The sequence below is a fragment of the Xyrauchen texanus genome, chromosome 19, assembly GCF_025860055.1.
Source record: "Xyrauchen texanus isolate HMW12.3.18 chromosome 19, RBS_HiC_50CHRs, whole genome shotgun sequence".
Lineage (NCBI taxonomy): Eukaryota > Metazoa > Chordata > Actinopteri > Cypriniformes > Catostomidae > Xyrauchen > Xyrauchen texanus.
This window is the reverse complement of record NC_068294.1, coordinates 30684398-30708710: the sequence shown is the minus strand read 5'-3', so window position 1 is coordinate 30708710 and position 24313 is coordinate 30684398. Positions and strand designations below refer to the sequence as shown.

Here is a 24313-nt window from a genome sequence, read left to right as displayed (position 1 = left end):
ATGGCACACGGATGTGTGACTTTTGTCTGTAGTGGCAGCAAATTAGATGAATGAATGAAGTGCTAAGTACAAAAAATAGAGTCAAAACATTATGACCACTCACAGGTTAAGGGAATTATGTTGATCATCTCCTAACAAGGCCACATGTTAAGGTCTGGGTAGATTAGATTAGAACAATCAGTTCTTGAAGTCAACGGGTTGAATGCAGGAGTAAAGACCTGAGTGACTTTGACAAGTGCTGAATTGTTATGGCCTAATGACTGGGTCAGAGCATCTCTGAAATGGCAAGGCTTGTGGGGTGGTCCCAGTCAGCATTGGTGAGTACCTACCAACAGTGGTCCGAGGAGGGACAAACCAGTGACAGGGTGTTGGGTGCCAAAGGCTCATCGATGTGCAAGGGCAACAAAGGCTATACTGTCTGGTCCAAACAGGGAGTGTGATGCCATGGGTAAGTTTCTGCTGGGAAACCTGGCCATTCATGTGAATGTCAATTCGATATGTGCTACCTACCTAAACATCGTTGCTGAACAGGTACACCTCTTCATTGCAATGGAATACTCTGATGGCAGTGGCCTCTTTCAGCAGGATTATGCAAACTGCCACACTGGAAACATTGTTTGGGAATGGTTTTAGGAACATGATGAAGAGTTCAAGGTGTTACCCTGGCCTCCGAATTCCCCAGATCTCAATCCGATTGAGCGCCAACAAAGGAGGATTGAGATCCGGGGAATGGCAGAAATAAGGACCATCAGCATATTAGGCAGGTGGTCATAATGTTTGGGCTCATCTGTGTATACACAGTATATGTGTAATACATAATGGCAGATAAATCAGTTGGCCTACTTTTGATGTCACCATAAAAAGGCTAATTCAAATGACAGGTTATATAGGTTTCCACAATTAAACTGTTGACCAATGTCATGGCTAAAACTAAGATTGACCTTTAGTCAAATAAGAGAGTGCATTTATATTAAGTATGGGATTAACACACTTGGTACAGAGGTATGAAAATGCAGCCTTAAGGGTAATTTTAAAAAGATTATTTAAATATATTTCTTTTTTTACATATACTGTATACTAAAGCTGTCAAAGTTAACGTATTAACACATACAATTAATAAAAAAAAGTTGAATGCATAATTTTTTCTTAATAACAATTAACGCATTTACCGTTAATATAGCATAAACACTGGTTGGAAGGGCAGAAACTTTTCAATGTATCCGCCTGGAGTCATTACATTGATGCACCACAAACACACAGCAGTGATACAGTATCAGTGATAAAGTGATGGGGAAAGGAGCTTTTAACACTATTTGTTGTACAAAACAAGCCTAGATGGAACTTGTGACAAAGTTTTTTCCTATGTAAGGTGCATTTTAATTACCACAGAAGCACGCCAAATCTTAACTTTCACCAAAACACATTCCGAGACGTTTATGTCTGCAAGTGCTTTTCATGTGGAGTTCAAAACTGTGCTTGACACTGGCCCTGATGCAAATCTTTATTGCTTTAACAAAGTGGATTATCACAGTCTGCCGGCTGATTAATATTGTGGAGGATGAGAGTTAAAGAGATTTAATGCCCATTGCAATGAATATGCAACCTATGGGGGGAATTATTTCAATTTGTCAAACTCTAGATCTCAAATCTAGTGTTTGTACACAGCCCTTTCTCTGTAAATGTGACAAAAACAAAGTGGATCAGACCAGTGGTTATTGCATGTGCACAGGATGGGGGTGGGGGTAGAGCGAGAGGGAAATTAATTAGAGGAGCAATGGTAAATTTGGCTGATGCAAACTTTCTAAACTCCAAGGAGGACAAATGGCTGAGTAACAGACCAAGAGAAAAAGGTCAGACGAATATAAACTAAAAAAGAAGGATTATGATAAGTCGAGGATGGAGTTCCAAAGGAGTAGTGAAGTGAGGGGTGGGTTTGTTTTGGCTGTTGAGTTCCAATATCAACAGTGTTTTTCAGGAATAGCTGAGTGCACCTTTAACTCTGGTGAAATGTTATATGGGCAGGGTTAAGGAAGAACATGATGATGGTGCAGATTGACCAATCAATGGACCAATCAATGGGTGTCAACATGTGCAAAACAAATATTCAAGTTATAAACTCATCAAAATGTGTTTTCTTGTTTTTGGCTATTTCATTTTAAATGGAAAAACAAGCAGATATAAAGTAAATAGTTGTGACAAAGACAGATAACTGTGAATGTGATGAATGAGCGGTTTGTTGGTTATTTCATTCTGAAGAGAAAACTAATTCAACGGTACACTGACCAGACATTGAACAACCACATTTGATATCTGATATTCGTGAAGGGTTCATTGGAAAACTGCTGTGGTTGGTTTTCTCGTAAAACAACACAAAACTCCCTAAACACTAGTACAGAAAGCGAAATCAGAGGAAATCTTTCCTGACCAATGTCCACTCTCATGACGTCCCAAGCTACACTTCCCTAACCACTTGGAAATCCTGTATGTAAGGTTGACAACAAGCCTTTGAAATGGGTGCTGCTGTCCAAATTCAAAATATTGGAGGGTTGTCTGTCCCGCCCCAGACTCAAAGCTCATGCGGGTTGCCAGAATGTTGACATGCAAGTTAGCCAAATCAGCATCTGTTTGAAAGGATTTCTGGGCTTTAACCTGTCTCCATCTTCCAAAAGCATCTTCAATATTTATCCTTGTTTTAGTATGCCTCATGCTGTTTTTTTAGACGGATGGCAAGGCTTTTTAGGCATACCTGTCAACATTTGGGTACCAAAATCCGGGAGACATCTGAGGGGGGCTGGATGGATGGCAGAGGCAGGCTAAATACATACAGATTGTGCCATTGTGATTTAATGTGCTGAGTAACGTCATTTTCCCCACCATGTCCGATATTAAAATCAGTGTGACACACTTAAGGCGAGGGCATTGTCAATATGGCTTCGAGATATGAAATTAAATTCTTCCGTCCAGCTGTTGTTAAATTTACATGAATATACATATTATAATTGTTTTGCTGGTGCACCACCTGAGTCTTCTCCTCCCATCTATAACAGTGATGCTTGATTCCACTTCCCGCGTCTATACCTGCGCAGCTATGAACAGCGCAACTGGGTTGTAGGTTTCCAGGTTGAGGTCACAAATGCGGGTTGAAATTTGTATGATGTGTCGATTGTGTGAGTAGGATGCGTTTTATAACTGGACAACCTTGGAATAGTGTGATTATTCTTATAACGAGGTTTGGGCCATTGAAATAACGGGAGTTTCCCCGGAGAAATAACAAAACTGGAGGGGGGCGGGAGATGGGTGTGAAAAACGGGTGTGTTGACAGGTATATTTTTAGGTCTGGTGGAATCTGGTATCTGATCCAGTTCGTTTGCTGGCTTCCATGTCTGCAGCACGCAGTGTTGTTTGCCTGCAAACTTGTTCAAATCTGGCAACCTGGCTGTGAGTGTGGAGTAGGCGGGATCACACAGGCCAAAAAATAAACAGAAAGTAGTAGGGCCTACCTGCTGTACCATTGTTATCGGAGAAGCCAGTATTTCAACTTGGCATGTTTCCTAATTCTCTGATTACATATTATGATCATTTTATGATTTAGTACAGTAAAAATATTACATATAGCACCTTTAATGTTTACGAGACTAACTGCGACGGCACCCACTTACCATAATGTAATGTGACGGTTTTGCGAACGTCACATTACGTAATTAATATTCATAAACCAAACCTTCACCATAGTATCTATCGATTCTAGGCTAGACGGTCGGTCGCCTAGGCTTTATAAATGGCTGCCTAAAAGCTTCTGAGGTGCATTTACTCCTGCACTTGCTTACAGCCAGAAATCGAGTGCAGTCCGCAGTTTCTGACGGATTGAAATTTATTTTCAGCAAATAAATCTATTTTCGGACCTAAGGTAATCAGGCGTAGAGGTCGTTTTTGCATGTATTGCCCTCCCACGGGAGGCAAGCTAATGCTAGCGCTAGTGAATGTACTTCACAGTCTGATTATCCGTGTAGATCAAAGCCCGACTGTGGAGTCAGAACTGGCTTGATTTTGTTTTCTTCTGCATCTTTTGATCTTGCTGTTGTTAATCGCTATGGAGGAAAGATAACAAGTTTCCAATCCGAAGCTCACGTCCATCTGGTACTTGCTGTCAAAACCGAAACTATGTGTTGCATGTTTCCGTGTTTCGCCATGAGATTTATATGCAGATAAGTTTCTTTTTATGGGGTGTATGTGTTTCTAATGGAAGACATGTAGAATAGTAAAATTGTATATAAACAAATGGTCTATTAGTGTCTTTATAAGGTATACTTATTTTGCCTCTTTTGACAGGAGGAATAAATGACTGAATTCCCATTACCGTACGTTCACACCAGAGGCGGCGAGAGCGTCAATCGACCGGAAGTCATTCATTTTCAATGACAGCCAGCGTCTCTCGGCGGCGAGAAGCGGCGCGGCGAGTCTTGGGCGGCGTGGGCGTCAGATGGAAGTTCAAGTGCAGTCAACATTATGGTAATGAGCTGTGACGCGGTTCGGCGGCAGAAGTGCTCCGCTGTAGCGAAGTCTAGAGAACACAACCGTGTAAACTTTGGTTCCCACCAAACATTCGTTCCGAAGATAAAATGGAGAAACGAATTATTGCCGTGACGGGTTTCCCTGTAATATATGACCAAGACCACAGTTTTTATTACAAATGTATTTTATTTTGATAACAAACAACTGTAATTTTAATTACTTTCTGCCATCGATCGATTTCTTATTTTCACATTTTAAAGAGTTCATGAGTATATACGCTACTTGTGATCGGTCGGCAAAAAGTAAATGGTCGACATGTCTGGATGTTTAAATTGCGGCCCCCTTTAAATATAGTTCACAAAACAAAGCATTCTGAACAAACGTTGCCGCCTATTTCAACCACGTCAGAGCGTCCACGAGCGTCCTTGAGCGTCGAAGGCAGGGCAGCCAGAGCGAATTTGGACGCTCTCGCCGCTTCTGGTGTGAACGTACAGTTAGTTATCTGCAGGACGTTTTTGTGTGAAATATTACTAATGATAACTAACATTAATTCACTTGAGCTTATTATTAAGAGCTAAGTTGAGCTTCAAATTACGAGCTACGTGCAAGAAACATTATAGATGTTGTAATTTATTACATTGTTATATACATTACGTAACAATGCATGTTATGATCTTTATTATTTACAAGGCTAAAGTCAATCCATAGATGTAACTAACAGTATGTCTTAAGGGAGAATATAATTATATATATATATATATATATATGTATATATACATTTTAGTGCAGTTCAAGTTCTGTGCTATAAATTACTTTCTCAGAAATGTTTTTTTTTTCTTTTTAAAGACTATTTAATCCTCAAATTGCCATTGTAGAATTTCAGTGGGTATCAGTATCTCTGTGAGGATAAGGGTTATGAATCATGCCCATACAATACATAAGAATTTTTCATTGAAGCCCAACAATGGAATGTTCTGATCAGCCCATCATGTTCACAGACTTTTACCATTGTTTGATATGGCGCAGTTGTCATGTGACAAATGACACATATCCTCCTTCCATTGAGGGGAGTAAATCACCTTTAGCCAGAAAGGATAAGTAATGTACAGTGGAGGAGTGCTGCTGATTGCAATAATTATTCTGAATCTAAATCTAAAACTTTACAATAAAATGCAGATACATTTAGTGGAGTAACTTCTACACCAGGCCTATTTAACTGGCAACCCGTGGGCCAAATTCGGCCTGTTTGAAATTTTAGTGGCCCACATGAGGTTGACAGTTGCCTTGGGGGCTTGAGTGCTCTTCACCGAGCACATTTTGTGTTTGTTCGCACTGTTTTTCAATTGTTTTCCTATGTAAACTTGTGCTAATGGATGATGTGCCATGTCTTGATGATTTTAAAATGTCTCGTGCAGGAGCACTTTGTTTTAGATGCTTTTAGAGGTTGTGTTTTCTGTTGTTTTGACGGAAGGGGAAGATTAAAGATCTAAAATCATGGATGATTGACAAGAGTGAGTTTGGAGAAACAGAAAAGTTCTATTCATTCATTTGGTCATGGAATTCAATTTGAAAATTCAAACGTTTAAATCGTTGCATCTTTAATAAACTTTTTAGTTTGTTACTTTTTTCCTCCCCTTTTCTTCTCCAATTTGGAATGCACAATTCCCAATGCTTTAAATCCTTGTGTTGGCGTAGAGACTCGCCTCAATCTGGGTTTCGGAGAATGAATCTCAGTTGCCTCCGCGTTTGAGATGTCAATCTGTGTGCATCTTAACGTTATCTCAAGTTACCTGTATTTAGTTTTTTCCAGAATGTCCTGCTAGGTGGAAATTTTGCTAATTTATATATTGAACAAATATTATATGCCTAGTATAACAGAATATCTGTAGATAGAAGCTTTATAATTTATTTATTAACAAAATATCCTTTCTTGGCCCATGTACCCCTAAGATTTTTTCCATCTGGCCAACTTGTCAATAAAGTTGAATAGCCCTGTTCTACATGTTTGTTCTATGCCGGAAATGAATTATAGCTAAAATTGTGTGACTTGTTTAGCTATTATTACTAGGTAGTTTGCTAGTACTTCTCGGAGAGCTCTGACTTAATATTTTCATCTGGCAAATTAAAAAATGGTTAGAAAAATACCATAAAATACGTTTGAAAAAAGGACTTGAACCATATGGTGTCAGAATGGGGTTCGAACCGTGGTGAAGAGCTCTTCTCATTTGTGCCAGTAAAAGCAAACAACCTAGAAACCACCCAGAATACCCCACTAATCATTAGGGATGTGCATGGTAACCATTTGTAATATTTGGTTAAGCGTGAGGGTTCACGTACCATCATTAGGTGGGAGTTGGGACTCTGGAATGAAAAACACTTATTGCAATGGGATATGCATAAAACACTACTCAAAATAGCATGGAATAAATTCCACAGTGAGCCATGATCTTAAATACCACAATACATAGATCTTCAAATAATAAAATCACTCGCATTGAAGTCAAACAGAAATAATACAACTTTTACTGTCTACAACATAGCCTTAGTTTTAACCAACTTAAATACATAATTTAAAGGGATAGTGTGCCCAAAAATTCTCTCATCATTTACTCACCCTCATACCATCCCAGACGTGTATGACTTTCTTTTGCTGAACACAAACAAACATTTAAGAAGAATAGCTCAGCTCTGTAGGTCCACACAATGTAAGTAAAGTGACCAGAACTCCAAAAGGAGTGAAAGTAAACCATAAGACTCCAGTGATTTAATCAATGTCTTCTGAAATTATCCAGTTGGTTTTGGGTGAGCGAAAGACAAAATGATAACTTCTTTTTCATTATAAAACTACACATCAGTCTCCTTGGCGATCATGATTTCAAGTTTGATTCCACTTCCTATAGAACCATCTTGTGCTCTGTGCATTCGTCAAGCGCTAGCAAGTGTAATCAAGCTTGAAATCATGATAAGGCCTAGAGACTGCAATGGCAAAATGTACTGTGAAAAAGGAGTTAAATGTTTTGGTCTGTTCTCAACCAAAACCAACTGGATTGCTTCAGAAGACATGATTAAACCACCTGACCCTGGCACAAAACCTGATGGTCGGGATCAGATTGGGTTGAAGACCTCTATTATATGTGTCGAACAACCGAATAGTGATTTTGGTATTCAAATACAGGGACGTTGAATGGTTAACAGAATAATGACTATCCATGCACATCCCTAGTAATCATCTGGCTACACTCTGGCAACACATAGATCAATATGCTAAAGACTACTCAGAACACCTTGGTAACAGCATTATGGTGGCGAGCAAGCACCACTCACATTTTCTTAATACTTTTTTTAATCATTAATCAATGCTCTGTTGGTGTTTCAGCGCCACATGTTATTTTGGCTCTGCTGTTTTTTGCTCATTATTTTTATTGTATTTTTTTGGACAGACACTTTGTTGCTGCAGTTATGGCACAATCTAGTGATGCAGTCAGCTGGTCAGTAATGAAATTGCGGCTAATTTCCTTCCAGCACTTCCCTCGTTCTCAAGAAGTTTCTGCAGAGCGACTGGCCCGGGCAGGGTTTTATTACACAGGAGAAGCAGACAGAGTGCGCTGTTTTAGTTGCAATGCTACAGTGGAGGACTGGAAAAGTGGGGATGCCCCATTGCAGAGGCATCAGCTAGCATCTCCTGCCTGCTCATTCCTCAGTTGTGCTCACGGCTTGAATGTTCTGAATGACTTGTCCAGTGACTGTGCTTATAACGAAGAGGCAGAATCCAGGGAGTTCCTCCTCCGCACGGGAGAGGTGGTGGACGAGACCATATATCCCAATGTGCCACACATGAGGAGTGAGGAAGCTCGGCTGAGAACTTTCAGTAACTGGCCCGCAAACTCTCCAGTCCAGCCCTGCGATCTGGCCGAAGCAGGGCTGTATTACCTTGAGAGGGATGACATTGTGCAGTGTTTCTGTTGTGGGGGGATGCTTTCAGGATGGGAGAGGGGCGATGATGCCTGGGGTGAACATGCAAAGTACTACCGAAATTGCTCCTTTATCTTAGGCCATGATGTGGGCAACGTGCCACTGTCAACACCCAGACCCAGGGTGAATGGTGACAGGGCCTCTCTTGAGACTTTTGAGGGGCGCCTTAATAGTTTCAGTAGCAGAAAACACCACATAGACCACAACAGACTGGCCCGAGCTGGCTTCTACAGTACAGGTAGACTAGTATTATTTAAATGCTAATATTTTACAGTTCATTTCAGTTTTTATTGACTTTTTTCTACTCTCTCATATAAAGTATTACTCTCATATGGCCTTTTAAAAAAAATTACATAGAGAAATGAAATGCAGTGAACAAACTTTTTTGGTGTTTGGTCATACAGGAGACAGAGACAAAGTGATCTGCTTTAAGTGTGGAGGAGGAGTGAAGGACTGGATGCCTGATGAGGATCCTTGGGAGGAGCATGCCAGGCACTATCCAGGGTAAATAATTTTTTTAGACAAATATTCAGGTACTGCTTACTTTTAAACGACTAGTTCAAAAATATATTTGCCTTTCATTTTTGGATGAACTATTATTGTTTCCTTGTATATATATTTACATTTATATTAAACATATAGTCTTCATCATACTATATATTTATTTTGGATATAGACCATACACTGGCAAGTATGAAACATGGTGGAAAAATGCGGATTATAATTGTGAAAATATTATAATTGACCCACAGCTGCAGTTTCCTTTTGGAAGAAAAAGGAAAAGAATATGTCAGCCATGTGCAACTGAGATATCCTATAGGACAGCATTCAGTGAGTCATTACCCATCTTTTTAAAGCACTTGTACTGTAGTGATGTAATGCATTGTAGGAATGTATAGTGATGGTCATTATACATTCCTACCCTTTTATTCCAGTATCAGTAAATATAATTTTTTATTTTTCAAGTTTTTTAAATGTAGTCTTAAACTATTTTGTATTTGTCCTTACAGAGGTCAAGTCAGAATGGCTTTTCAAGTCAAGAGGGAGGTAAGGGTTTCTGTCTTTATTATATGTACATATTCAAGGCACCCATAGCCACTGTTATGTTTAGTTTTAAACCTAAGGGGTATTCCAGAAGGCAGGTTAAGCGACTTACCCAGGTAAGTTTACTCAGAGTAAGCGGATAACCTCAGCTTTCTGTTCCAAAATCTGAGAGGTAAATTTCAGGGTCTGTTAGTAGCCATAGCAACTTATTCTCTAAACATAACCTGTTCCAGAGTTTGTTTATTTCAGAGGCTGGCTGTCAGCACATGTATGCCCTTTTAATAATGACCCAATGGGCGTGGAAGTTCAGAATATGCACAATATTAAATATAAAATACAGTAAAATGTAATCTTTACCTCACAAATCTTCTTTACTCCAGCATTTCCAGTCTCACACGTCATAGATTTGCATTCAAAAGTGAACAAATTGTGGATATTGTGCTTTAACTTTTTAATGGGAAGGTTTTTTTTTATTTTCTCCACAATTTGGAATATCCAATTTCCAATGCCCTCTAAGTCCTCGTGGTGGCGTAGTGTCTCGCCTCAATCCTGGTGGCGGTGGACGAATCTCAGTTGCTTCCGCATCTGAGACCGTCAATCCATGCATTTTATCACGTGGCTTGTTGAGTGCACAGAGACATAGCATTTGTGGAGGCTTCACACCATCCACTGCGGCATCTACGCACAACTAGCCATGCACCCCACCGAGAGCGAACCACATTATAGCGATCCACGCATTTTATCATGTGGCTTGTTGAGCGTGTTACCGCAGAGACATCGTATGTGTGGAGGCTTCACACCATCCACGACAACTAGCCACGCACCCCACAGAGAAAGAGCCACATTATAGCAACCACGAGGAGGTTACCCCATGTGACTCTACCCTCCCTAGCAACCGGGCCAATTTGGTTGCTTGGGAAACCTGGCTGTAATGGGAAGTTTTTATACTGTAATATTTTTAATGCTGAACACATTGGAAAAGTCTCCAGACTCTTTACTGCAAAGACAGGGCTTTATGTATTTATATTTAACCCTTCTAATAAATAATTGTTATTCTATAAATTTCATAGAATAAAATTATTATAGCACCCGCATTCTATTTACAGTTTCTTCAGTCAATGAATATGAATGTTATTTATAAAATGACATTCCATAGTATCAGTATGTAGGTAATGTCTGCCAATTAAAAGCTTTTAAAGCAATTAATCACTCATTATTTCATACACATTTCCAGACTTGTTCATTCTCTCTTTATTATCTGAAAATATAAACGAGACATGCTGTCATTTAGAGTCACCCACAGTGCCCTCATTTAGCTGGTGGTCAGGTGATTCAATGAAAAGATGTATGTTTCCGATGCTCAGCCTCCTCTACTCCATCAGAAGCTGTACATGGTCCATTACATTTTTGTTCTGCCTTTCAATAGGGACCTTTTACAGCTTCCTATTAATAAGGAAGAGATGAGTTACTTTTTCCTAAATGCTGAGATCATGAACATCTAATATGTTTTATCAGACACGTGATCTTCAATTAAAACAACATCATTTAATTCAGTACCAAGTTGCTGGAGGCAAATGGACCCTACTTTACATGAGACTGCACAGCCATTGCCTTTTAGGGGATAAGACAAGAGGCACGTTTTAATGCCACATAAAATAAGAAAAGAGCATAATGGATATGTTACTCCTATCATTGTCCACCTCTGTTACAACAGATCTTCATCTTATAATGCACATGAATAAATCATGTGTGGCCTACTAAAAAACATTACATTAAGTCAATGGAAAATGATGACAACTGTGGGAGATCCTACAATTGAAAGAGGATCTATTAATACAATGACACCACCAGCAACTGTAGGAAATTAAAGGTGATAATGTTAGAAATCCCAGCTGAGTACATTAAATATTATTAAAAATAAAGGAATTACATACAGTACATACAGTAAAATAAAATTAGCATCCACAGAACATGGCAAATACCAGTCAAATTAATCTTAAAATAAAATATATACCTATAGCCTATTATCATAATATTAAAAGAATATGAATGTTACTGTTAATACTTATTATGAAGTTCAGTACAAACAAATAACATAATGGTCAACCTATTAAACATTAATGTAGGTGATAGAGGTCTAATATTAATGTTGAATTAAGCTTTTACATGTATGGTAAAACGTTATATTTTTATTAATTTAAAAATTCATGCAGTGATTCAGTATACTTTCTGTCATGCAAACACTCAGTCCTAAACCGATGCAGCTTCTATCGCTATTACGAATGAAGATGAAGTAATGCTCGTTTGCAGTCATTAAAACTTCATGTTCTGCTTCACTGAAATATGGCACACCTTTCTTCTTAGCATTCGTTTTCATGGTGACTCGATAATACGGTGATCTGCTGAGAATGCCGTTCTGAATGAGTTTCAAACTCACTGTTGAGTGAACTAACCCCATGCAGGTGTTCTGGAACCTACATACTGCGAGAAAGCAAGATTTGGGTTAATCAACCGAGAGTTCAGGTTTTATATCACAGTTAGTTAATCTTGCTTTCTGGAATACCCGTCTGTTGTCTGCCATTTATTTTGAAACAAAGACTGAAATCTGATTGAAATTTTGATTTCCACAGCCAAGCAGTCAGAGATTGCACAAAAGGCTGTTGAAATGGGTTTTGACCCAATCGAAGTGGAGAAAACCATTCTGCAGAAGATACGTCAGAACAGTGAAGGTTATACCTCAATAGAAGCACTTATTGAAGACCTCAGTGGACAGGAGAATGATTCTGATGTACCTAAAAAACCAGGCAAGTTTTTTTTTCTTCTGCTTTTTCTTTTTTGTATGCAAGTGATTCATAACTGATGTGTATCAAGCAATCTCCAACATAATTTATCCTACATATAATGCCATACTTTACATTGGACTTTGATAACAACTGAGTATTTACTTTATCCTTTGAATGATATTACGGGCCAATTTGAACCATCTGAACATTTAACACTAATTTACATCAACTTAGCTTTAACTTTTTGGCCTGAAAGTTTGTGACATCCTGTAAAGGGGTGATCTGAAACTGGCAATGTAAAAAAAAAAACTTACAAAAAACATTACAAGAAAGCTGTTAAATGGTAGAACAGTTCAAAATGTTATTTATAAGTACACTCGTTCTCATAATAGCATGCACACATGTGCTCACATACACATAAGTTATCACAATATTATTGGCTCAATATAAATACAGGTTTTTAATATGCGAATGTAAAGCAATTAAGCAAATTTAAAATGATGTCAATCTTGCTTTTAAAATAAGATGCCAGAACAGATTGACAATTTTTAAACATATAATAAAAGCAAATCAACAGGAAACAGTCATGTTTTCCTTTTTTTGTAGTAGGGTTCATCACTCTCTTTATTAACACTGTTTCAAAATTGTGTATATTTCGTATTATTTTCAACAGAGGACCCTATGAAGAAACTTGAGAAACTCCAGAGGGAGAAGCTCTGTAAAGTCTGCATGGACAGTGACATTGGCATCGTCTTCATTCCCTGTGGACACTTGGTTACTTGTCAAAAGTGCTCTGATTCTCTAGACAAGTGTCCCATCTGCTTTGCCACCATCACACAGAAGATAAAGACCTACAATGCCTAAAAAAACAAATGAACCAAAACTCCAAATGAAACCCTGATATCATTGAATGTGTCGAATACTAATCATTCCTTAAATTTATTTTGTGTATTTGATTTAAGCTAATTGTGAATATATGTATGCTCCATATCCACAGATGTACTAACTTTTTGTAAAATCATGTATTTTTTCGTTGAGGCTAAAAATAACAAGTTGTACATTGTCACATGTTTGTTTTTGTGTAGGGGCACACTACATAATTTAACTTGTATTGTATTGTATTGCAGATGAAATAATTTTTTTACCTCCTCTCCACCCCCCAAAAGTTACCTTGGAACAAAAAAATCTTTAGCTGCTTCACTCAAATACAGAGGAATACTCAATGATGTTCACCACAGTGCCTTTTTCTAGACTTATTTTTATGACTATTGGCATCCTGTTTAATGATTTGACATAATCATGAACTATAATATATATTATGCAATGTTTGCTCTTTCATCCATTTATTATAGAACGATAATTGCTTGAGATTTGTATTAATGTTTAAGGCGGATTAAACGTTACAGGTCAAAACTGGGTTCCTCTTAATTAAAATTTTCTAGTATCATAACACCTGTAGGATGTTTTAAGCTGTATAAACATGGCAATAAAAGTAGAATACCTAAAAAAATATTTTACTTCTGATTCATCTCAATTTGTGAAGGTAAAGAAAATTGACATCCTGACTATGTGAGGCCTATAAGGCCTTCGACCACTAGATGTCGGGCTACAGTGCGCTGCAATCCCACCACTGACCACAAGGTGGCAGCTCCACACCACTAGTTTCTCTCACAGTGATCGGAACAACAATCCGAACGGAGCAAGCGGGGTAAGAGTGTGTCCAAAACCGCCCCTGACCGCCACTTTCAAACTACATCCATGAAATAGCCGCGAATGCGCACTTTAAAGACACCGGAGTCAATCAAGCTCTTCAAGAAGTCTTAATAATCCGGAGTCGACCCCAACGGCTGGGTAAGTATTAAAATGGCGGAGATATTTATAGAAATTAGTGGCTTGTTTAGGGTTATTTGAATGATGTGTTAGCCTAGCTAGCGTGATACGCGAGGGACCGGATCTGAGAGAAAGCCGCTGTGCTTCCGTTGCAGCATTTTGATAATAAAAAAAAATCACCTCACCGTGCTCATTTAGAGTGTAAAAATGCGTATTATTATGCTGTGTGTGAATATAGCGTGTGCATTGCATTTCATAGGCAAATAGTTAGCTAGCGCGCTAACCTTACCCAGTACAGTCAGGAACACAAATTGAGAGTCAAGATGGAGGACGAGGACGCGATGTTTCCCCTTTCTTTCCGAGATGGGAAAGGTGATGTCGCACCTATTATAATAATTTCACCGCACATTTTCCATTTTAAACGCACGAGCCGCCCATCTCTACGCTGTGTATGCACAAACATGCGTTTGGTGCGCGGTTCGCGTTCACAATGAGTGGAAACGAGAGGAGCCAAAATGGAGAATCCCGAAAACAGCTGTGCTGGATTGACTTCAAGATGGAGATTTCCCCCCCTTCTTATCATGTTTTGGTCTTTCCGTTATCGTATCGTGCAATTTCTCACTCATAGTGTGCATATACACCTTAAAGCTCATAGTTTAACCGTAATAAATGCGCGTTGTGCTCAAAACATTCAGAGGAATTGAAGTTAAACTGTGGGAAGTGCGATGAGTCGTTTGCGAGCGTACGCCTGATCTCATCATTCAACTTTATGTATTAGCTACCAACATTAGCAGACCCAAATATTTATCGCTTTTTATGCTTTGTTTATAATGTAGAGGGGAAAACCGCGGCAGATCCAATATATATGTGTTAAATCCAGTCTTGTTTAATATACAAAGTAACTATCGAAATTAGTTGGAGAGAGAGGCCAGGCCATGTGTTCAAATATATATTTGACAGACGCCGGCCGCAGAATTCACACAACTGCTGCGTCCACATGATTGCGAAAATAATTTGGGAATAATTAAATTAAATGACGGTCTTGTAGTAGTGAATCTTAGGCTAAGCTGTCACCGTGTTAGCTCTGGCTGCTACTGTCACAATTGCTATGGATGGAAGACTCATTTGGCGCCACTTTTCCTTAGAACGCTTTGTCGATTATGATGCCATCGCTTTTGAATTCCCGCCTCATCATCGAACATTATGTAACAAACAGTGAGCTCTATTGCACCGCATTACAAATGCTTGTTATTGTTATTCGGTGGATATTACATAACTGTTATCTCTGGTTCTAATCGCACGCTATGCCCTGTTTTAAATACCGAGAAGAACAGCTGCATTTTTTTCAAAATAGAGTTCAACATAACTGATATGGCTGTTTTGTTTTTATTTACCTATTACATGTTCTCAACATTAATGTGTGTAGCTAAACGCACAAGTTATTCATAGCTTGATACAATTTAATATTAGTCAAATGTCATAATTTTGTTTTGTTTGCATAATTATTATTTAATTCGCACAACATCGAAGAATGTGAAGCCACACCTCTTTATTCAAGCTCATATTTCGCCGAAGTCAATGTTGTTGCTGATAATACCTGGCTATATCCTGAACTTAAAATAGTTTATCTCTTTTGAATGTTTCGAAGCAGATAATGTATTTGGGTTTTGGCGTAATACACATAAGGAGAAAATGTGCCTAAATGCGTCATTTTTACTGCGGTGCGGTGGCCGGGCTCTTTCTCCCTCTTGTTCATGTTTACGTACAGTAATGGTACTTCCTGCCTCTGATTGGATACTGTAATAATGGAGGGCGGAATTATTTCTTCCTTATATGGGCAGAGAAGTATACATGTAGCTTCTGCTTTCGGAGATGTTTCCTGGAAACTGGAATCTGGATAGCCAATCACCGTGTCGCGGGATGTATGATAGACTCGGCGAGACACGCCCACTTGTTTTCATTCTGAACCGCGTGCACATCTACAGCCATACAGTTGCACAGTTCAGAGCAGTCTTTGTCGGATTCGCATTGGTCTCCTATCTGATTCTTCATCTGATTTTCCTCAGTACTTTGCAATAAATATTGTTACGTGTTTTTTTTATCTTGTCTGAAAGAAATAGGTTCCTCTTTAATACAAATAAAAATGGTTCAGGCAATAATACATTGTTGCTATTTTCACTCATGTTAGGGGAATAATAATAAAAAAAGAATAATATCCTGGTTTAATATTGTTAATGATGTCTCTTCCAAGCATTATAGGCAACATTGATTTATATTCCACATTATCTGGTTGACAAACATTCTAAGGTTTTGGTTTAATATTATGTTGTTATAACCTTTTTTTTATACAGTTGTAACTAATTACTATGAAGTAGTAGAGGGTTTTATGGACTTTTGTTAAAAGCTGCCTTGGCTCCAAATGCCATAACAGGGGAGCCCAGACACAGCCAATGCATAATTTCTATTAAAATATTACAGTATGTTACAGAGTTTTATAGAGTTTATCAATTGAGTGCAGTTAGAAATGAATGTTATAAGATGATTGTTCATTTTGAATCATAATGAAGGTATATATATATGATTATTATTATTTTTACATTAAATTATTTTCATATTTCTTTATTTACAGTTATCCAAGTATGGGGGCATAGAAGCCTGTAAAGGGATTAATGGAAAGGAGGAGGCGAGAACCGGCTTTTCAATATAAATAATAGTTTTAATGATAAACTTAAAAGAAGACATAAACACACACATGATGGACATGTCCGCTAACGATCTTGCTCTCCCGCACGGCCCTCTGCTGTCAGCCCTTAAACCTCACAGGGGTATAATTAGCCTAATACGGGCCCGGGTGTGTAGGATCACGACCCGGCCCCGCCCCCCACCCTGCCACAAAGCCCTTGTGACTGAGGAATGATACTGTATGGGGGTTCGGGGCTATCTCCAGAGAGAAACTTTCGAAAATGTAAAAGTCTGAATGGACCATTTTTATATTTTCATTAAAGTGAGTAAGACTAGGCTACAAACTAGTAATTGTTTTGTCTTTCATCCTTGTCAGAGATTATGAAATCTGATTAATTTCTCAAAATTAGAACAGAAATCTATTTGTTTATTATTAAAGGCTTAGAACATGCTGATCAATAAAACTAAATTTAGAAAGAAAAAAACGTTATGGTCTAAATGTGCTTTGGAAACACGCATCTCATGTTTACGCAAATGTGGGGAAAAGAGGATGCGGCCCGGGACAGGGCATCAGTGAAACGTGTTTCAGTGCTAGAGAAAAATATTCAAGAATACAGCGCAGAAAGATCAGATATGATGTAACCGGCACTGTTGTTTTGTCGCGCTGCTCACTAGAGACGAGGAGAGGGCGTAACGGTCGTCAAGATGAAATCAATCTGGGGTCTGGATCCGGAACGCGGTGACCTGCGTATCGGGGTCAAAATCAACTTCATACAGGCTGAGGCTGCGTTTCCACTGAAGTGGAAGAAATACGCAAAAGGCACTCCCAACGCTAGGGAACCGCTTTCCCCACGCTGCTGTCAATTTTACAATCCTCCTCGCGTGCTTGACGCTCTGTTTCCATATGCAGGAATTGATAGCGCTCGCTAGTGGAAACATACAATAAAAAAGCCAAAATGATAGCGTTTTTAGCAACACGCATGTCTAGATGTAGAACACAGGCTAAATATAGAAATTTACTCAAAAGCTTGTCGTCTGTATCATGGAGGTTTTTATTGCAATAAATAATTATATTGTTTTATCGCCCGGCCCTATGTTATGTTATCAATATTAAAAAAATAACTCAAACAGAAGCAATTAAAATTTAGAATTTTGGGGGCATATCTGACCCTGCACGACACCATTTTGAGCCAATGCCCGATTAGCTTGCTTGCATGTTAAGCTTAATGGAGGCTATTGCCTAAGGCGGGTGCACACTGTACGATTTACAATAGTCCTTTACGATTGTTGCTCGTCAGACTGTATGATATTAATGCGTTAATATCATCAAGGCACATTGTGCAACATTATGTCAGACTGCATGATATACATCGTAGCCAACTGTGGTCCCAATCATCCCGATCAGTGTGAACGTGACTCACGTTACGAGAAGGTGGCGGAATAGAATCTTTAACGTACAAGCATAGGCTGACATTTACAAGAAAGATGGATTTTTTCAAATAGGCCTATTAAAAGACAGCTTGATCATAAATACAGTAAAGTACAGATGTTGAGAGTGAATGTGAGTTTGGGATGTAGCCTACAGTAATAATGAGTTACAACATGCAAATATTCATTGTGGAAATAGAAAGACTTGTGGCATGAAAAATTACAAACTTCTCCATTCACATCGGAGAAAACAAAAAAGATGGGTTATAGTATAGTCTTTCTCCTCTTTTAGATTTGTAATCAATTGGCCATACACATTTTTGAAAATTCATAAAGGCTATGGATGATGCACAACATGACATAGATTTCTATTATTGTATACAACTGTATTTGGTGATTTGGAGTAAAATGTCCCATAAATACTTACCAGTATAAATTGTTAAATTTTTCTATTTTATTATTAATTAATAAAATTAGAGTGGTGTGAATCTTAACTAAAGAAATTTACATTTGTTTAAAGTAAATGTATTAAAAGTAAAATAGTAATTGAAATATGAAAAGAAAATGCATGATAAATATATTATTTATTTTCATATTGTAGCTTAAGTTCTGTGTTTAATTCTGAGAATTATGCTTTCATATTTACGTTGTCGCAATAAAAAACTTGTCGACAAAATTGTCGAATAGTCATTTGATCTCATTTAATTTAACATGAGATCACTTTAAACTCTAATGATGAAAGCAGAACTGCAGCTCGCACCTGAATTAAGAGAGGAAGAATTGCACAGCTCACAGTCCAGATGCACTCTAAACTTTCCAAACAGCTTCAGGTGATGTAGATTGCAAAGTGTGAGGGAATTATAATGCAAACATATAAAGTAATTAAATACTGAAGCATTCTTGTTGTGGAATAAGTGAAGCTGGAGCTGCCGCTCTGCTGAAGTAAAACTTGCGTGTTGAGCATTTTTAAAGGAAACACCCAGATGTTACATCTTTAAAGTTAAAATAATATGGAAGCAGTTCATCGAAATAACTACAAACTCTGAAACTGGCATTTTTCTGTGCAGTCAGCGCCTCTTCTATGAGTTGCACGAATGTTCCGATCTAAGGAGTAGAGATTGAAACTGCAACCGGCTGACACACACACTGTGCATGGCGATGCTTGTCCCTCAAGTGCGCACGCTTAATGCAGCTAGATTATAACGCATTGGCTTGCGATTTATTGAATTATAATATATGTCACTGCATTTCTTATCGTGAAGAAAATTGACAATATGCAGCTTTATTTTTTTGTGAGTTAAAGATTGATTGAAGTGAACAGAAAGGTGAGAGAGGGTAGTCTTCATACCATTATACACTGCAACAAAATATGTTTGATTGTTTTCCAACATAAATATGTAAAACTCTTTTTGTAGCAACTATACTTCAGAAGCAAACATTTTTATCTGAGAATGTTGAACATAATATTAAAAATACAAATATTTAAAAATATCTAAAAATCCTTTAAAAAAAGATGCATTCCCCTGAGAAGCAGAAAATAAGATATTTATACTTGCTTTTTGAGAATAGATCTTGAATATATGCACTTGCAGAAATATAACTAAGTAAAAATACACTTATATTTAAGATACATTCTCTTAAAGCAGGTCTTCATAACTTATATTTTTCTTCTGAATTAAATGTATCATGTTTTAAGGATTTTTAGACATTTCTAAATGGAAAACAAGACAAAATCACTTGATAACAATAGGATTTTTTTGCAGTGAATTTCTTTGCTGAATTAAAGTCAGGACACAAGCAGAATAATATATTAAGAGCTAATGATTAATCATTCTAATAACCATTAAAATAATCGTTAGTTGCAACCCTAGTAGAATGATAACTATGCACTAGGGCTGCACGATTTGGGGAAAATGTCATATTGCGATTTATTGAGGCTAATATTGCGATTTCGATTTAATAAACAAATGGTAACATGAGTCAACTTGCTTGGTTATCAAGGAAAATGTACAAATAGATAACTGATAATGCTGAAATGTGTATTTCTCAACTCAAACATACAAAATAGCAACAACAACAACTATAAATGCAGTGTTTTCAAATTAAAATATTAACATCTTTGCATTACTGCAAACTTATTATTTTCTCAATATTACACCTAAATAAAATGGAACAATAAATAAGAACATACAAATTTTCATGAAAATAAGATTGTCCAAACAAACAGGGACATTTAATCAGGATGTAACACGTACTTTCTATAAACTCTTTTGAAAAGGAAACTGGATATAAAAGTGTGGTTCACTCAAACCACTAATACTGTTGTTGCTGTTGTGTATTCTTTTTTTAAATGACCAACTGGTATTTCCAAATCCTCTTTCTAAAAAGTTCTATATGGAATGATATTCCAGATATTATTCAAAAGGAATTGCAAATTGTATTTGCAATTGTGTTTTCAATTTGTGGACGCATAAAATGTGACATAATCCAAACGCAATTGCAAATCGCGCATTACGGTTTGCATTTTCGTTTAAGCGAACGCACAGTGACTGCCAGATTTCAAATGGAAAAGCAAAGTCCGTTTGCAACTGTGTTTCCCATATCTTAAAAGTTTTGGCCCTGTCATATTTAAATAGCAATTTCAATTACCACGTCTGCTTTTTCACTTTCTCAGCGTCGTGTATGTAGCCAGCCAAAACTCAAATGGAATACTATTTTTTTTTTATTGCAATATTAACAAACAGAACAAGACGATACATACAAGAAATATAAACAATCTTTCAAAACAAAAGAGAAATTATGGTTCAGAAAGGAAAAGTTAAGAGAGGAAATGTGAAAGAAATTTAAATATATTCAACAATAGTCTAAAAAGAAAAGAGAGTAAGAGAAGAAAGAAAAAAAAGAAGAAGAGGGCACAAAAGAAAAAAACATTAAGAGAGAATATTAAACATGGCACTAATTCTGGATGTTTTCATTGCTTTCTTGTTAACAGAAGTTGAAATTGTATTTAAATACATCTTCAATTCTTCTTTGAAAAAGCTAAAGTGGGGTTTACTTTTCATATATTTACATTTATGGATATGAAACTTTCCAATATATAAAAGAAGGTTTATACAAAAACATGCATTAATTAGATTCTTGTCTTTAACATAAAATCCAAAAAGAATGTGTCTATATGATAAAGAAAAGTTACATAAAACCTTTTGGACAATCAGAGCATCAATATTGTTCCAGAAAGACCGAATAAAAAGACATTCCCAATACAAATGATCAACAGTTTCAGAGGAGGCTTCACAAAAAGAGCAGGAAGTATCAATATCATTTCTAAATTTCTTTAAAAAGTATTTAACTGGATAAAATCTATGAATAATTTTATAGGATATTTCTTTAACTTTATTAGTTAGAAAGAATTTCTGAGGAAGTGACCAAACATATGACCATTTAATATCATCAAAAAGGTTATTCCAATAAGAAATGGAGGAAGGAATTGAAGTAACAGGGTCCAAAAATAATGACCTAATTTATAATTGGATTTATGTATTGAAAAACAAATAGAACCAACCACAGTAGATTCAGGGCTAGGGGAGAAACAGAAGTCACTGTAGCACTATTATTGTTTCTAAACAGCATACAGATTTCCAAAGAGATGGCCTTGAAAACTATATTAAATTCTTTACTAGATACTGGGAATTGGTATCCTGAAACAAAATTGGAATAATTAAATAAATTACCTTCACTATCAAATAGCTGGTTTACTAATATCACCCCATTATTGAACCAGTTTTCAAGAAATAAAGATTTCCTCTTATGAAGAATATTGCAGTTGTTCTGTGGTATCCTACATTTCTGAAGATACTACATGTTCCAAATTAAAAAATTGTGTGGCGAGAAATTATGCTTGTAAATAAGTTTTCAAGCCATAAGCATCTGCTGATGATAATTGGAAAGTTTGACAGGAAGTTTACTAATTGAATAATTGCACATTCAAAGAAAATGTATACCTCCTAATTGAGAAAAAATATATCTTGGGATTATACTCCAAATAGAAGATTGATTGTGAAGGAAACGCTTAAGCCAATTAATTTTTAAGGTATTGTTAAGAGAATCAAAATCAATGAAATTTAAGCCACCTTTATTATAAGAATTCAAAATAACTGATTTTCTAATACTCAAATGGAATACTAATTCCCTTAATATTTCCATTTCCGATGCCTTACACAGAAACCTGTCAATCAGGGTCAAGGGTGGGATTATGCTATGGGGCGTGTTTGTCTTGGGAAGTGACGTCACTCACAGTCGACGGTCAAGAGGTGATGCCCTGAACAGATGCCGGTTTATCAAATCAAATCACTTTATTGTCACACTACCATGTACACAAGTGCAACAGTAGGTGAAATTCTTGTGTGCAGTTCCGAGCAACATAGCAGTCATGATAGTGACGAGACATATGCCAATTAGCTACAGTAAACAACATGCTTACACAAAACTATTTACAAGTCAAATGTACACATACTTACACAACACAATAATTATATACAATGTACAGTAAACAATACACACAATATACAATACAATAAGTAGGAGTATATGAAATATATATATATCTATATCTATGAAGTAGTATATTGAGGAGAATATGTTGACAGTCCAGTGTGAGATTATAGATGAATAAAGTGCAGTGCTAATTATTGATCCTGATAGACTGTGAGTGATGTCACTTCCCAAGACAAACACGCCCCATAGCTTAATCCCACCCTTGACCCTGATTGACAGGTTTCTGTGTAAGGCATCGGAAATGGAAATACTAAGGGAATTAGTATTCCATTTGAGTTTTGGCTGGCTACATACGCGACGCTGAGAAAGTGAAAAAGCAGACGTGGTAATTGAAATTGCTATTTAAATATGACAGGGCCAAAACTCGTAAGATATGGGAAACACAGTTGCAAACGGACTTTGCTTTTCCATTTGAAATCTGGCAGTCACTGTGCGTTCGCTTAAACGAAAATGCAAACCGTAATGCGCGATTTGCAATTGCGTTTGGATTATGTCACATTTTATGCGTCCACAAATTGAAAACGCAATTGCAAATACAATTTGCAATTCCTTTTGAATAATGTCTGGAATATCATTCCATAGTTCTACTTATCGCCGGTACCTCTTGTCCAGTGTGTGGATCATTTTCTGAAATCCCACTTTGCTAACGGTGCATCATGTCTCCCAATATATATTATTTTAGTGTTATTTTTCACATAAGATTGCTCTTATCATGATGATCTCATCAATGATGCTACACGTTGCAAGCTGCAGACAGCGGGGGTGAGAGACGAGCGTCTCCGTGTTAGCGGACATCACCCGGCAGAACTTTTAATCTATATGATGGATTTTGCCATCATATAATCACACAGGCTGACATTGCGATATGATTTATCGTGCAGCACTACTATGCACAAATGTTGCTATGTTGGTGCAAGCATGGAGCAGGTTTATTTCCAAGTGAGTTAGGGTGTGAGAGAGGAGCGGAATATCTAATCTGGCCGTCATAATAGCAGTCAGTACACACACACACACAACATTGGTACTTAATATACATCTGAAAGCCTCAGAGCTGAACTACTGTATGCAAAGATAAATGTCAATATAGGTTTGAATGGAATTTAAAAAAAAAAAAACATATATATATTTTTTTATGTTCTATGATATGCTACAGTAGCTCTAAATTTCATGTAGTATTCTATAAAATAATTAAAAGAAAGTTAAAGCATTACAATTACGGCCATTTACAGAAAGTACTTTGCGGGCAACTCACAGGCTCCATGCTGAATAATAGGTGCCCATGGGCACAGTGTTAGAGACCATTACTCTTTAGGACTCTGTTGCACTACCTTCAGGTCATAGTGCAGTGATCTTACATTAGTAGCCTTAGCCTAATGTCTCGAATGATGTTCCTAATGAAATACATTCAGGGTTCCCATGGTAATGGAAAGCCTGAAACTATCAGGGATTTTATTAGGGCCTGAGCATCGGTGGTGAAGTCCTTGTTGATGTTAAATTGCGAAGCTCGT

General features: G+C 37.2%; 2 protein-coding genes across 7 annotated transcripts in view; both read left to right on the top strand.

Annotated features, from left to right (window-relative positions):
* Positions 1–3755: 3755 nt before the first annotated feature.
* Positions 3756–13810, top strand: LOC127659438 (E3 ubiquitin-protein ligase XIAP-like). Of its 6 annotated transcripts, XM_052149249.1 has the most exons (8): positions 3756–3907; positions 4330–4358; positions 7953–8722; positions 8889–8988; positions 9237–9315; positions 9495–9531; positions 12159–12332; positions 12985–13810. In XM_052149249.1, the coding sequence occupies exons 2-8, from the start codon at positions 4339–4341 to the stop codon at positions 13173–13175; spliced, it is 1371 nt and encodes a 456-aa protein (XP_052005209.1). In that variant the 5' UTR covers positions 3756–3907; positions 4330–4338; the 3' UTR covers positions 13176–13810. The 6 variants fall into 6 exon arrangements, with proteins under 6 accessions (XP_052005209.1, XP_052005212.1, XP_052005211.1 ...); XM_052149252.1 differs by lacking the exon at positions 4330–4358; XM_052149251.1 differs by lacking the exon at positions 4330–4358 and having other exon boundaries at positions 3756–4137.
* Positions 13811–14014: 204 nt separating this feature from the next.
* Positions 14015–24313, top strand: part of LOC127659436 (cohesin subunit SA-2-like) — a 50644-nt gene continuing 40345 nt past the window's right edge. Inside the window, exon 1 of the mRNA XM_052149245.1 lies at positions 14015–14162. The gene's annotated coding sequence lies outside the window, so the exon portion shown is untranslated. The remainder of the gene's footprint in view (positions 14163–24313) is intronic.

Coding starts and splice junctions, on each gene's coding strand:
- LOC127659438 (XM_052149248.1), top strand. CDS start 7,774: ATGCTAAAGACTACTCAGAACACCTTGGTAACAGCATTATGGTGGCGA. Junction 8,723..8,888: donor AGCTGGCTTCTACAGTACAG/GTAGACTAGTAT, acceptor TTGGTCATACAG/GAGACAGAGACAAAGTGATC. Junction 9,316..9,494: donor ATCCTATAGGACAGCATTCA/GTGAGTCATTAC, acceptor TTGTCCTTACAG/AGGTCAAGTCAGAATGGCTT.